This window comes from Nyctereutes procyonoides, unplaced genomic scaffold (genome assembly GCF_905146905.1).
Source record: "Nyctereutes procyonoides isolate TBG_1078 unplaced genomic scaffold, NYPRO_anot_genome, whole genome shotgun sequence".
In the NCBI taxonomy this organism is placed as follows: Eukaryota; Metazoa; Chordata; class Mammalia; order Carnivora; family Canidae; genus Nyctereutes; species Nyctereutes procyonoides.
Genome location: NW_026575082.1, coordinates 24,365,769 through 24,381,891, shown reverse-complemented (window position 1 = coordinate 24,381,891; position 16,123 = coordinate 24,365,769). Strand labels below are relative to the sequence as shown.

The 16,123-nt window shown below is 42.1% G+C and overlaps 1 protein-coding gene across 20 annotated transcripts in view; it reads left to right on the top strand.

Annotated features, from left to right (window-relative positions):
- The window catches only part of LOC129514487 (low-density lipoprotein receptor class A domain-containing protein 4-like), a 387,588-nt gene that overhangs the window by 193,697 nt on the left and 177,768 nt on the right, over nucleotides 1-16,123 (top strand). For 19 of the 20 annotated variants that reach the window (XM_055333088.1, XM_055333089.1, XM_055333084.1 and 16 more), the window contains one exon: nucleotides 15,247-15,387. In XM_055333088.1, coding sequence (XP_055189063.1) covers nucleotides 15,247-15,387 — 141 coding nt within the window. Of the gene's footprint in view, nucleotides 1-11,367; nucleotides 11,481-15,246; nucleotides 15,388-16,123 lie in introns of those variants that run through there. The other variant, XM_055333094.1, reaches the window with a different exon arrangement.

The following is a 16,123-nucleotide window of genomic DNA, read 5'->3' as shown; positions in this document are numbered from 1 at the left end:
TAATTGGCGCAAGATCAGCTAGGCAACCAGTGATCGCCCCAGGATGTGGCCCCGGGGGTTCTGATTCTAGTTCCACCATGTTATAGCTCCTCCTTTCTTTGCGCCTGAGATTCATCGTCTCTAAAATAAGGGGGTTGGAAATCACACAATTCCTAGTGTTTCTTCCAGCCCTAGCGTTCCCCGTCCTCAGCTGGTGGAAGGCTGGAGACACACTGCGGTGCACGTCACATAGGCCCCACGTACACAGATGCCGGTGCGGTGGTCTTGGTGAGATGCCTGCATCAACGTGGTGCCTGCCTGGGTGAGGACAGATCCCTCACGCCGCCCTGCACGCCCCGTCACAGCACAAACTGCTGTCTGTGCCTCGCTGACTAGCTGCCACACTCGTGATCTATAACAGAAAAAGTGCCACAAGATTGAGAACCTTTTTTAAAGAGGGGGAGGTTCTTAAGACACACCTAGCAGGTCTTTTTAACACCTTAGTTCTTCACAGAAATAAAGAGTATGGGTCTTAGTTGCAGGTAAGTTTCCCAAAAGCACATTTGAGCTCTGATGTCTGTTCTGCTAGAGGAATCCAAGCTCGGCATCGTTCAGGCCTTGGAGCCCGATGCAGAACTCCCTTGCGCGGCTTACAGCATGTAGCGGTCCCCGTCCAGCCCGGACGCACCCTTCCTGGGCTCTGCAGCGGGCAGGGGCCAACTATGCAGCACTCAGTCTAGAATACTCTGGACAGCATAGAAAATGTTAGTTTCCGCTGGTTTTGGAAGGCACGTCAACCCTCTGTGTCCCAAGTGTGCAAGGAACTCAGCGCAGCCTGGCAGATGCTTAGGTCGGCAGGCTGCTCTCACCAGGGCAGCCCCGGAGTGCGGTGACAGGACGGGGAAGCCCCCCTACGTAGCCCTCCTGCACATTACACAGAGGAAAGCATTCCAGGGCCATCGAGCGAAATAATCATTGAATATTTTAATAGGATCAGAGGTTATCTTTCTGCATTTAGTACCACAGACTAATTTTTAAAAAAATCTCTGTAGAATGGGATAGCTGTGCAGGATGAGGCAGTCAAGCTGCCTTTCGGGCCCATGCTGACTGTGTGGCGGGGAGCGGCATGGTGATTGTGCGCGGGTGTTTGAGTCCATGTGTGAGGATACTTCTCTACGGCTTGACACTTATTTCCAAGCCATTCGTGCCCTGGGGAGAAGCAGTAGATAGGCAGGGAGGTTGTGTGGGATTTAGGAAATCGGCCTAGGCTTTGCCCCACTCTCCTCCAGTCTGTAGATGCTGTGACTCTACACCATTGGCACAGGAGCCCCGTCTGCCTGCCCCTCCACCTCTGGTCTGCACACCATAGCTTGTCGTGGGCCTAGGGGCCCAGAGCACAGAGCAGGGGAGAGTGAGCATGCAAGCAGTTGTTTTCTGGCTTTTCCCCAGGTGGCCATCTGCTCAGTGGAGCCTCCTGAGCATCAGCTTCCTCATCTAAGGTAACGTATAGGAAGCCTCTAACACCGGGTCTGGCGTACAGTGGTGTTGACCAGGTGCTAAATGATCAGGTGAATAACAGTGGGGGACAGAGAAAGCAAAGGGTCAGGGCATCTGGTGTTTGGTGACACGAAGGTTGGAAAGGTGATTGCTTGCATTTTGGTTAGTCTGAGGGGGAAGGTGAAGAATAGGAGGGCTAAGGCAGCCAGGGTGGCTCAGCAGTTTGGCACCTGCCCAGGGCGTGATCCTGGAGACCCAGGATCGAGTCCCACATCGGGCTCCCTGCATGGAGCCTGCTTCTCCCTCTGCCTGTGTCTCTGCCTCTCTCTGTGTCTCTCTCATGAATAAATAAAGAAAATCTTAAAAATAATAAAATAAAATTAAATTAAATAAAATTAAATAAAATTAAAAAGAATACAAGGGCTGACACTTGTCCAAGGCTGTGGAGAAACCAGCAGAGGCCTCCTGCAGGTAAGAGGAAACAGGGGATTAGCTGTAAGGAATGCAGGGGAAAGAGTGAGTGTGAGCACCCAGGGGCCCAGCCCTCCCAGTTCCAGGAGCAGCTGAAGTCACAGCTCAGTGGGAAATGTGGCAAGTGGGGTTTTTCCTAAGCCACCTTAAAATTGGAAGCCTTCTTCCCCAAGGGCCCCACATCGTCAGAGTTTTAGACAAGTGGTAACTCGCTAGGACGACACCAATATTAATGCGATAAAACAAAGCCTCTAGACGTCAGAAAGAACTACAGACGTTTGCCTGTCAGTCCTCGATAGCAGGTTGACGGACGCCAGAGCCACACTCCTTTCCCAGCATCACCTCTTACAGGGCTGGTCCCCGCACGCGCACCTGAAGGGTTGTCCAAAGTCCTGCTCATGAGGCCCCTCTCATGTGTCCTTCTTCTCATAGGAAACCTGTGGTCATTGACACTTCGTAATTTTGGTGTAGAATTTGTGTAGGATTTTCTCTGTGTGAAAACATCTGTACTTACACTTACCTGTAGTGTTGATTGGCTCCTAATTTTGGACAAGTAGTGGAGAGACAATGCGTATGATAGTTTGTAGGATTTACACCGATTTAACAGCTTATTTTTTTAATTTGTTTTTTTATTTTTATTTTTCTTTTTCGATTTAACAGCTTAAATCAGCATAGACAAATGGACCCTTCCGATTCAACGCAAAACCGGTGGAGGGAAACTGTTCCGCGTCTCTTACATCTTTCCCTTTAACTTACATGTCTGTGGTGAAAGCCTAGATTTCAGGCACAAGTAAAAGAAACAAAACTGAACCCCAAAGTGTGCTTGTTTCTTCCCATCCCCTCCCCCACGCTGTGGATTCAATAGAAGTCCAAGCAATTATTAATCACCTGCCCTGCTAGATGCTGGGGATGCAAAGACATGGTGTGTTGTGGGCTGGAGAGAGGTTGAGGTCTCACCAGTGGGTGAGACAGACAAACAGACAAACAATGACAACAGCAGGACAAGCACAGGACTGGAAGGATGTGCTGGTTGCCATGGGAACACAGAGAGAGGCAGCGGTAGTTTCTCGTAGTAGGCATGGAGAGGTTGGGGAAGGCTTTACAGACGTGGCCTTTTTTTTTTTTTTTAATTTTTTTTATTTTTTCTCCTGAAAGGTCAGTAAGCATTTGTCAGGCAAGGGGTGGGAAGAGCAAGGCATTCTAGGCAGGAGAAGCAGGGTGCGCCAAAGCACAGTGATGGGAAGCCACGGGGTGCTTGAGAGCATCTTCATGTTGCAGTGCATCTGACTTCCAGAGTGATGTGCAGAGGAGCTGGGAAACAGGTTTGTAAAGGTGGTCAGGAGCACTGTGGGAGGAAGAGTCCTATACTCCTACCTCGTATGGACTATATTCTGAAGGTGATGGGAGTAGATTGAAGAATTTATTTATTTATTTATTTATTTATTTATTTATTTATCTATCTATCTATTCATTTATTCATTTAATAATTTATTTTTTATTGGTGTTCAATTTGCCAACACATAAAATAATTTAAAGTAGAGGAGACACATGTTATCTATGATTTATAAATACCTATTTACTTGATAGAATAAACTTTCCTTCATTCAGCATTTTTTTTTTGAGAACCTATTACATGCCAGATATTTTTCTAGGCCTCAGGGAAATAACATTAAACATTACCTTAAAAATGTCTTACATTCAGACAAACTTAAAATCTAGCAATCAGAGACTATAAACAATATAAAAAAATTAATTGTAGGACTTATTAAAGGGTGTTAAGTGCTATAGAAAATAAAAAGCAAGGAACATAGGCAGTCTTGGGTGTGGATCAGGAGGGTTACATTTGTAAATCGAGTGCTTTGTTTTACTTAAATATACGGAAAAATTACTTTGGTTTGTGTTTCTTTTTTATGAATTTGCTTTTGGTGTATACTTGGGGACTCGGGTTCTATGCCACATTTGTCGTTTATTTTTGTCTGTTTTATAAATTTTTGTACAGAAAAAGTATTGGGAAAAGCTCCTATAGTGTCTATGAAATAGCATTAAAACTCCACTCCATGTCCATTTAGTGTATTTACTCTTTCCGGTAATGTGGACAAATAGGAGAAATTGGAGTTTGGAGATAAGAAAGCTAAAGAGTATCCTCAGGGGGCACCAGGGTGGCTCAGTCTGTTAAGTGCCTGCCTACTGATTTTGGCTCAGGTCGTGATCATGGGCTTGCGAGACGGAGCCCCAGGTCGAGCTTCCCGCTCAGCATGGGATCTGCCTGAGCTTCTCTCCCTCTGTCCGTGCCCCAGTGCATGTGTGCTCTCGCTCTCAAATAACTAAAATTTTTACCAAGTAAAGGGTAACCTTAGGACCATATTGGAGGGTGTGATTGGTTATTAAGGTGAGACCGTTTACCTCTATCTCCATTAAGGATGGCACGAGATCGGATGGAGTTGGCTTCAGCAGGAAAGCTGGAGCTGGAGGGACAACCCACATGAGTTCTCCGTGCCGAAGCGGGTGGCTTGGGAAGCTGTGTGAACTGTCCTCATCGTGTGCTGCACTTATGGAACCACTGATGGTACACTGGCTATCAGTCAAGCTGACCTGGTCTCCACGCTGAGCAAGTCCTTGGATAGGTCATTGGTGGTGTCTGAGGCCTATTCTGTTGGCAGGAGTGCAAAAGGGTAGCCAGACAACAGCGGAGAGTAAATCTAGCCTTTAAAGGGAGACACAGTTCCATGAAGGTTGGAGCGGAGGGATCATGGAAAGAGGCTTAAGGACAGATGACCAAGAGCAACATGGTGGCCAGAGGTCTTGTGTCCTATGCTATCAGGTCTACCGCACAAATGGGATGGGCTTCCACCCGGGCACGCCCTCAGGGAAGGCTCGAGCAGAGCGACACACTAGCTAATGGCAGAGGGTCAGAGTTCTATCAACCAGCGCTCCACTGCGGAAGGTGCGTTTTAAGACCCTCGTTCAGGTTGTTAATCAGATTGTTTTGAAATTCCTTAGGTCTACCAGAAATAGTCTCTTTTTGGTGATTGGGGAAATAGGCAAAAGAATTCAGGAAGTCCTTAATTTGTGCATGGGACTCTAAAGAAATTCAAAGGCTTGAAATGAGCATATTCAGGACAAAAAAAAAAAATGTCTTGTCTTTGTGGAACTTGAGATTCTCACCTGGTCTCAGGTGTCAGGAGTAGGTCACTTTCTCCAGTCAGACAGCAACCATGGATGGAAGTAGAGTGCGGGGCTGCACTGTAGCCTCTACGTCACTCCTGTCCAAGGCAGGATTGGTCCTGGGTCAGCGGGAGCCAAGAGGGTTCCCCCGCTCGCTAGTTTTTCTCCCTCTAAACTATGGTGTTTGAGGGAGGACATGGCAATGGCTTTTCACTCACATTGATCCCACCTTTGGATTGGATTAGTTGTGGAGACCAAAGACCCTTATTTTAAAGGATCTTAAAATAAATAAAATAAAATAAAATCCTTTAAAAGGATTTTAAAGATCTTCCTCTGGACATCAACCGACATTGAGCATCTCTGGGGTCATGTATGTTGTAAAGGAGCTTCAAGACTTGGCTGGAGTCAGGACGCCTGGGTGGCTCAGCGGTTGAGCGTCTGCCTTCAGCTCAGAGCATGATCCTGGGGTCCCGGGATCGAGTCCCACGTCAGGCTCCCTGCAGGAAACCTGCTTCTCCCTCTACCGGTGTTTCTGCCTCTCTCTGTGTGTCTCTCATGAATAAATACATAAAATCTTAAAAAATAAAAAAGACTGGAGTGAGCATCATCATGGATAGGAGGTCATCAGCTTATCCTGGAGGACAGTAAGGATGAATAAGGCCTGAAGTGGGAAGTTTATTTGAGGGGACAAAAGGGGTTCCAAGAAACCAATAGGGGAAATGAGACAAAACAAAAAGTAACAAACCTTCCCTTCTTTAACTGGGGAAAGGGATGTTCTCCTTACGGTAGAGCATCTTATTAACTATTAAAAAAAGTATAAGGGTAGCATCTCAAAGTTCTAGTATGGGTTGGCTAAAGCAGGCAGGGAACACAGGAGTTTATACAGCCATCTCCCCGTTGCACTTTGAGGTTAGCGAGGTTGGATTTGTGGAGGTCTCAGACGGTATAAGTTTTCAGAGAAGGAGGTTTCTTAAGGGGCGTGTGGCAGTTGGAGGACCCCAGGCAGACAGCCTTGTCAGGCTCAAGACAAGAAAGTGAGCAGTTTTTACTCAAGTAGGAGAAAATAACTCGCTGTGATCGACTTGAGGACAAGACTGAGTCAGCAGTACCATGAATCAATGAATACCTGTCTTACTCCCTGGCTCCTGTGAGCTAGTCTGTAAATAATAAAAAATAAACAGGTGGAGAACTCCATGTCCACACCCAGTTCTCAGGGTGCTGGAAGCTGCCAGGGAAGGAGCTGGCTGTTTCCTGAGCAAACAGTCTAATGCTCTAGCCAGACGATGGGCTTTCTCTCCAAAACACACAAGGCTGCGCTGAGAGAGAATATTGTGGTTTAGGAATTAGGCCAGATGACTGGGAAGGGACAGATGGAAAAAGCCTAAATATTTATGACATTGAACACTAGAGAGAGAATAATTCCATAAATGAAGACAAGACCACAGGTAATCAGAAACTGTTTTGGCTTATAATTTTGACTCACTCTTTGCCTTAAAAAACCTTACATGATTTGCTAGCAATATATTTGTGTTTCATCTCCTTTTTTTATCTCTTCTCTACCCCAAGAGTAGAAAAGAATTATTTGCTCAGTTAGAGAAAACCTTCTTCATTAAAGGGATGCCAGTAGTTAATTGTGTTTCCTATAAGAACCACTGGATGAGCTTTTATTTCTAGTCATTGATTTATTTGACAAAGATTTATTGAATACTTACGATATACAGGTCCTTTTCCAGACCCTGAGAATTCCTCAGTAAAGCCAGGCAGACAGAAATCTCTACCTGCCTTCGTGTGGTTTATATTCTAGTGGGGGGAAAAGATTATGCGTATATTTAAATATAATGTTAGATGGAAATGACGTGTGGAGAAACTGAAAATAGGAAAAGAGGGCGGGGGGGATCCCTGGGTAGCTCCATGGTTTAGTTCCTGCCTTCAGCCCAAGGCGTGACCCTGGAGACCCAGGATCGAGTCCCATGTCAGGCTCCCTGCATGGAGCCTGCTTCTCCCTCTGCCTGTGTCTCTGCCTCTCTCTCTCTCTCTCTCTCTCTCTCTCTCTCTCTCTCTCTCTAACACACACAAGCTCTTAAACACACCGGACTGCAGGAAAATAATTTAAAATGTCAGAATGCATCTGTGCATGTGCTTAATATTCTTTAATGCCTCAGGTCTCCTAGTAAATCAGCTTTTTGTCCAGTGACCCACAGGCCTTTCAGGCCTCTTCCACTCACCACTCCCCTCGCAGTTACTGCCAACTAACTAGTATCCCTTCAGCCACCGCTGCTCCATCCATGATAGGTGGTCAATACGCACTTTATGAAATGAGGTGTAACTGAAATAGTGCTTCTCCTTATGGGGCTGGAGCTGTCTGGGTTTCTGTTTGGATGATGCCATGGGGAATTGGGTACTTTATTAGTGCCTTTAAAGTTAGGATTGCGATAGATTTAGCCTTCTAAATCTGTTTTATAAATAAATAAATAAATAAATAAATAAATAAATAAATAAATAAATCTGTTTTCACAGAGATTTCCCCCCTTAAAATAGGATTTATACTTTCCTTTATTATAAAATCATACTTAAAATTGTCAAAGAACTCATGAATTACGTAATGACCCTAGCACCCAGAGGTTGCCACTGTTTGTATTTTGAGCAGTATCCTTTCAAACTGTTTTCCCAGGTGCATTGCATATATTGGTGAACACTTTGTTCCTCAAAGTGTTTTAAGGTAGGGGCAGCCTGGGTGGCTCAGCGGTTTAGCCTTGCCTTCAGCCCAGGGTGTGATTCTGGAGACCCGGGATCGAGTCCCACGTCAGGCTCCCTGCACGGAGCCTGCTTCTCCCTCTGCCTGTGTCTCTGCCTCTCTCTCTCTCTCTGTATCTCTCATGAATAAATAAATACAAATCTTTTTTTAAAAAGTGTTTTAAGGTAGCTTTTACCCGCTTGGCTCTAGTGCTGTGCTAAGTTAGTAAGAATACCTTCTGACATTCTATATACAGAAAAACACAGAAACAAGTTCATTCATTCATTCATTGGTTTTAAACACAAAAAAAGAAATAGTGCTGTTTGCTAATTCAAGATCTAAAACGGCTTTTATTGATCTTTAAAATGCCTTTTGATGAAAGTTGGGCAATGTTTAAAGTCGCACTAAGAGGTAATCGTAGGACTAGAAGTGTGAAGCCTGAAAATACCTTGGAATTGTAAGAGCACATTTTTCATTATAGTTCTCAGATAATTTCAGACACGTTAAAATCGTCTTTTCAGCACCTTAGTGAGAAAGATAAGCCATATCATAAAATGAATTGAGTTAAAAAAATTTATTACTATCTTTGATGGGAGGCTCTTCTATGTTAATCTTACTATATGAGCCAATATCCTTTTATCATGTCATATTTATCTTTTTGAAGGACAGCATGGTTTCAGTAGCAACACTTAAGATACGATTTTTATTAAATGCTTGTGGGTAACCTAATTCATTATACAGAATATAAACCTTCTAATTAAATTCCCCTTTGTTCCAAATTTATAACCAGGAGAGTTGGCTCTGTCTCTGGGGGAGGGGAGGGCATCATCAATGATAGTGTCTTTACATTTGGACTTTCTACCTGCTGTGCAGGTGACCGTGTGCTATGAGGTGAGGCACACATAACTTCTGCAGATCTCTTCCCTCAGATCTCCAAAGAGATCAGTGTTGCTAACATGTGAGATGATAAGTCTCTTACAGGTTTACTCAAAATGTGTTCTTTGCATTAAAAAATTTTGTAGGAGAATATGCGTATTATCATCCTTAACGCCATTTGCGTGCTGTCGGAAGCTGACATTTGAGAAGAATAGCCCTAAGGATTAGCTTTCCATTTCTGAGGATTCTCAAAGTCTTATCTTCATAATTTACCAAATCACTACTTTCTGGTGCTGTCATTCTGGCTTCCTTAATAGAAACTAGTCCAGTTCGCTCAATGCACTGAAGGCTGGTAAAGGAAATAACTATATGGGGAGCTTTTTTTTTTTTCCTTTTTGACAAAACTGATATCTGAGATAGCTCCCGTGCTGTTGTATAGCATCCCTTATAACAGTGATGGGCACTTTTAAGTCTCAGAAGCAGGAAAAAGTCTGTTTCTGATAATCGGGATGCCTACCGTTATCAGCTAGCGAGGGCTCGCCACCATCTACGTCTCTGGTTTCCTAGTCTCTGTGGCTGCGTCTTTGCTTGGAGTTCACTTTAATGGCTGGTTACTAGAACTCTCTTAAGTCACAAAGTTTTTTCTCTTTTCCCTTGCATTTTTTTGGTTCATGTTTTTTGTCTTTTATTCATTGTTTTTCATTTTTATTGAACTTTTCCTTTTATGGTAGGTAGTCCTGTGCCTTGCCGGGGAGTAGGCGATGTGTATACAAGTCAATAAACATGGGGCAGCCCAGGTGGCTCAGCGGTTTAGCGCCTGCCTTCGGCCCAGGGCGTGATCCTGGAGACATAGGATCGAGTCCCACATCAGGCTCCCTGCATGGAGCCTGCTTTTCCCTCTGCCTGTGTCTCTGCCTCTCCCTCTCTCTCTCTCTCCTCTCTCTCTCTCTCTCTCTCTGTCTCTCATGAATAAATAAATAAAATCTTTAAAAAAAACAAGTCAATAAACATATTGTTGTCATCTCTATGCTAGGAAATGTAAACTTACGTTGATTGTGGTAAAATTATTTATACTAATTTTGGAGACCTACTAATTCTTCACCTTTACGTTGTTAACAGCTAAGTTTAATCTCTGTTATTCACAATCTAGGTACATTAAGAAGGCAAATCCTAGTTTTTACTAGGAGCAAAATCCTAGATTTTGATGTCAGAAAACTACTGACTGAGAGCAAACCCTAGATTTTAATGTCAGAAATGTTGGAGCCAGAATCACTCTCAGTTTTCAGGTTTGTGAATGATAGAAGTGTGAACTGAATGAGTCGATGTTGCTATATGAATTTTAACAGAAATAGATATCATAGACTACTTTGCCAATTCACAGAAAAGGCTGATTTTACAGCTGTGATGTAATACCGTATATAGGTCCTTATTTTGTGACTGAGATATTATATCTGTGAAAACCAAGGGTTTAAAAAAAGGGTGTAGAGAAATTGAGAACAACTTTTTGTTGCCTCCTCCCCCTCCAGCTTTATTGAGACATGATTGACATATCATAAGAGTTTATGTGTACAACATGTTAATTCGATACACTTATGTATTGCAAAATGATGACTGCTATCACATTAGCTAACCACCCGGGTCAGGTCACCTGATTACTTCCTTTTTTGGGGTGAGAACATATTAGATCTGTTCTCTCTTAGCACCTTTCAAGTGCTTTTTGTTGTCTTTTAACTAATAGAATGTTGACTCTACCAAGTGGATTAACTTTCATCTCTGAGATACAAGTTTGTCCTCCTGGAATTCAAGATTGAGCATTTATCTTTGAAGCTTGTCCAAGTTTAGGTGTAAAGTATAAAATTGGTAAGCTACTGGTCCTTAAAAAAACCTTTTTTAAAATAGGCTCCATGGCCAATGTTTGGCTCAAACTTATGACTCCGAGACCAAGAGTTGCATGCTGTACTAACCGAACTAGTTCGACGTGCCCCCTAATTTGTTTTTACTATAGTGGGGGGTTTTTTGTATGTAAGTTTGGGATTCATAGAATCATTCTTTTCCTTTTTTCCTCTCTCACATGGTATGCTCCAACTGGTTATTAGTTTGTATATAATTAGAATGATATTTAGTACAAAAAAAATAATTTCCCCTCAATTTGATAGAAATCTTGGGCTTTATGTTCCATTACAAGGATTTCATTTTTTGACTCTGGGTAAGTCAGGAATTCTCTTTGGATTATTTCATCATCTGTGACTTGAGAGGTTGGGCCACTGTGTCTCCAGGGCCGTCTCAGCATTAGTATGTTATGAAGCTGTGACAATTCAAAGTCACAAAATCATCAGAAAGCTTTATGTAGGAACGTAGAGAAACTACAGAAGCCCTTAAGTTTGGAGAAGATGCTATATTACTAAGAGTATATATGTAAAGTGATTCTAAAATCTTTTAGCAGTTCTGAACATTTTTTTCATAAGAAACAGAGTTATGGCAGAATGGGATACCATTTTCTTCATTTAAAAAGTCCCGACTTTAAAGAAGAGGGATTATTTAAGTATTACAGATTTTGAAATCATGTCAATAGCTCCTGAAGGAAAAACTAATAAGTTCCCGCGTTGTTCTTTTTGTATTCCGTTCCAGTATTACACATCTGAAATCACCATGAATTTGTAGCCAAAATATTTCCAATGTTTAAACAATCTTTGATATCCTTCAACTTCAGAATTGGCAGAAATACCCAACAAGTTCCATAAAGAATGAATGAAATATAGTAAGAAAACATTATTTTTATTCTTCTATCTTCTTTCTCTCTTGAGTTTTATTTCATTGAGGATGTTTTCTGTCGTTAGTGGGTCAGTATGTAGTTTGGGGGTCACTCACACCTGTGTTCCAGATCTTCTGAAATACCCATTTGGCAGGACAGAGTTTTAGCAACCGGACCTTAATATCCAGGAATCATCCAAATACGTATTTTAAGAGAGAAGTTTTTAGTAGATTAGCAAGTACCAACTAAATATTGTAATAAAATACTATTAGTGAAAAAGGGGGCTTAACGTTCTCAGGCAGTGGCCCTTCATCCTGGCTGCTCATCAGAGTCATTCTGAGGATCTGTAGTGACAACCACTGCCCAGTCTGCACCTTGGACCATCAAGACCAACTCCCCGGGCTGGGGCTCAGACATCAGAAATGTTGAAAGATGCACAGCTAAAGTCAGAGCATCGCATCTAGGGTTCTTAGTTTCAAATATCAAAAGAAACTGGTTATTAGCAGACTACTCACTAATATCTGTACACACGGGAGTTTTGGATAGCAACGTATGGTGGAGACGGCCTTGTAAGTCAGGATCCAGTTGAAACCCTGCCTCTTTGGGTGGGGGCTGGGGGTGACTGGGTGGCGGGCACTGAGGGGTGCACTTGATGGGATGAGCACTGGGTGTTATTCTATATGTTGGCAAATTGAACACCAATAAAAAATAAATTAAAAAAAAAAAAGAAAAAGAAACCCTGCCTCTCACTTGATGGAATGAGCACTGGTTATTATGAGCAACTGATGAGTTGCTAAGTTCCACCTCTGAAATGAACAATATACTATATGTTAATTAAATTGAATTTAAATAAATTTTAAAAAGCTTGCCTCTGTTGATCCCAGTTACGTCACTTTAGACAGATGTTTTACATAGCAATTTCATTCCAGCCTTAGCATTAATCTTTAACACTTAATAGCATCATAGCAATTTTCTAGTATTTTCTAGATCACATCCGGAAGTCAAGAGATTCCAAATTTCAATCTAGTTGTTTTGATTCAAGTGGCCATGTGACGGAAAGGCCTTTGGTTGGATATCTAGCTAATGACTCAACATTGAGAAGATTTAGATTTTTTGATTTTGAAATTCTGTGGGTTGATATTGATGTTTGCATCATCTAAGAAGTGAGAACTTTCTAAGCAAATCTGCAAAAGCCTCGTTAAATGCATCCTGAGTAATGGTTAAGCCTATGTAAGAAAACACTGCTTTGGGAACCTTGTTACATTTGTGGGCATCCTCATTACGAGTGAACCTTACACAGTCATGAAAGCAGACTTGGAGAGAAACTGAGAAGCAGCTCTGGAGAGAGCCGAAGACCAGAGGTAGCAGATTTGGACACACATCTGGATTTTGCTGTTTGTTAGAAGTTTAATTATGGGCAAGTCAGCTTGATCTCTGAGTCTTAATCTCCTTATCTAATGAAATGGGAATGTCTACCCTAATTATTTCGTAGAGTTCTTAGGAGGCTTAGATTAGACCATTCATTTATTCAACAAATATGTGATTCACAGAGTGCCTTTTACTTGCTGGGCAGCACCCTAGATGTGAAGGATATAAAGAAAGAAGATAAGTCCTTGGAAATCTATGGGTCACTTCTCACATTATTAAAAAAAAAAATTCATGTTGTAAGCCCTTGGAAGAGGACTTGCTCTTTCATCTCTGTGTTTCCATGTCTTAATACCTGGCACATAACAGAGAAGGGGCTAAAATATTGATGATATAAATGAATGAATCACATAATTCATTTCCTTGAAAACATTTTGTTCTCTGGACTGGGCCTCGCTTGAATAAGTCGACATGAGTGAAGTGTGGGTGTGGTTCCGTGTTCTTGTCGGTTTAAGGTTCCACATGACCTGGAACATGGAAGTCTAACAGCAATGGTTAATCCTTTAGTTGGAGTTTAATTCAGTTTAGGTTAACATTCCCTTTATTCCAATTACCATTTCAACATCATCAGCCTGTTTTTGGCTAATGTCCTTTTCATATTTGGTATTAATCTGAACTCTAATAATTCTTTTGGGAAGAAAGATAAATTATTTTCTTCACATCCTTTTTTTCCATTAAGTTAAAAGCCCCTTCATAAATGTGATTTCAAACAGCTGGGTTTTAACATTTGTACCTTATGGGAAGAGCACTTGGCATCAGCAATGTTCCTACCACGTGGCCTGGATCACATTTAGTGCACAAATTTTTTTAACCTGGACACTGTGGCCAGTGAAGAACTTGTTTGGGCTTTGTTCACCTGCTGTTCTAAACTAGGTCAAGGGGTGGGCTGGCATCTTCTAGGCTCTTTTAGGAAAATGCAAACACATGGGGGAACTCTAGTATCTCTTTCATACTGGGTCGCGGAAATACTTTGAGGATTTACGTTCTGTCTCTTTGCAACAGGTAAAGGGGGTATTCTCTTTGCAGCCCTCTTTGTTGTTAGCGTAGCTGGAGGAGGCCTCGGTGTGCTGATGCCCAGTCTTTTATTTTAATAATGGAATTTTAGAGTTGAAGGGACCTTGGATTTGATCCAGGCCTGCCACCCATGTTCTAGACAGATGAAATAGGGGAGAAATGAAGAGGGTGTGATAGTCAACATGAGCGGGGGTCTGGGATGCTTTTCCAGAGGTTTTGTTTTCTACCCACTGACTCGTACATAGCGTAAGAGTTCTGCTGGCTTTTGTGGGTGCTCCTAGGAGAAAGCTCATAGTCAGAATGTGAGGTGATATTTAATGTAAGACATACATAGCTATTTCTGTGCCCGTGTGTATATGATTGTGTAATTTCCATTATCCTTAAATGTTTATATTGACACTAATGTGTTAAGTTTGCAAATTTATTTCAAAGTCTTATAAAAGTATATATTCCAGTTTCATATATTGGTTTGTGGGGATTTCAGGGATCCCATGTTCAGTGTGGCCTACAGAGATTTGGGCTGGGCTTCATAGTCTTTAAGTTACTCACATGGCCCTTGGCACATATGTTTCTCAGGTAGCAGAGAACACACATTATTTTCCTATTTTTTTAAGATGTTATTTATTTATTTATTCATGAGAGACAGAGAGAGGCAGAGACACAGGCAGAGGGAGAAGCAGGCTCCATGCAGGGAGCCCGATGTGGGATTCGATCCCAGGATCCGGGGTCATGACCTAAGCCAAAGACAGACGCTCAACCACTGAGCCACCCAGGCATCCCTAATTTTCCTACGTTTTACATTATAAAATCAGTGCTACCCCTGCCTACTATTAAAATTGGTGTTTCTTAGGCACGAGATGAATGAATACCAGAGAGGCTAAATATTTTGCCCTGAACTTCACGACATCCAGTGACAGTTGGAAATAAAATATGTGAGCCTCCTTTTGTTAAGCTTGAGATCTCAAGTTCTGCTGGCTTCTGAGGCTCCCCACAGTCTTGGAGGCTTGGAAAACTGCGACAGATGTTTTCAAGCAACATAGGAACCCCTATCTCTGACTTTGCGGGGCAGGTTGTGGAAAGAAAGCACCTATGTTACTAGTTTTGTGGGTCAACGACCGCGGGCAAGTAATGTCTAGCAGGCCCAGAGCTCCCCTGGACGCTGTCATGCGTATTTCATCATAGATAGCCCTCTCTGAATTCAGTTTTTTGGGGATCTGCATGCAGACCCATTTCCCAAACTACCATGGCACGCAAATGGGGAAGGAAAAGGAAACCAACTGAAGAGCATGGAGCTTGCATCACCTACTTTATGCTCTCTATTGTCCTTTTTCAGAGTGCAAATTCACCTGCACCAGCGGGAAATGCTTGTATCTTGGTTCACTGGTCTGTAACCAACAGAATGACTGTGGGGACAACAGTGATGAAGAAAACTGCCTCTTGGTGACTGAGCACCCACCTCCTGGCATCTTCAACTGTAAGTCCCTCCTACTTACCTCGGTATCATTAAGTTGGATTGTTTTTTGAAATAATTAGGAGGTGGGGTCATAGGGAAATGGAGAGGGTGTTGATTTTGGCTTAAGAAAAGAGATTTTGTGCTTTCACAGAGGGAATGCTTTTTTTTTTTTCTTTTCGGTATGGAAAGATGGAGTGCCTAAAAGTGGGAAATCCATCCTACTTTCAGAGACGGACAGTGGTGCTGTGTTTTAGAATAGGCTTTGCCTATTTATCTTAGAAACACTGGTTGGATGAGCACTGGGTGTTATTCTGTATGTTGGCAAATTGAACACCAATAAAAAATAAATTTATTATTGAAAAAAAAAGAAACACTGGTTGGATTATAAGAAATAATGTATCGGTTTAGTATTCATGTTAGTTTCGTAGAAAGTTTTTAGAGTAATTTAAAATAATAATTTAAAAAATGATTTTAAATAAGCAAAGAAAGATATGTGGAGAGTTCATGACTGATCATGTAATTAAAATAAGAAAATAGAAAAGTTTTATATGAGACTTGGAAAAAGATTCTGATCGTGTGTTTTTCTGTTTGGTGCTAGACGGAAAACAAGCTCAGTAAGGTGTTTACATGTGTGAATCCCAAGGCGGAGGCTTTGAGCATTTCTTGAAAAGGTGAAATCAGAGTTTGAAGTTCATTGATGTTTTGACCTCATGGTTTTTATGAAGAGGAAGGAGTAAGAAGTCAGCTTTGAAAAATT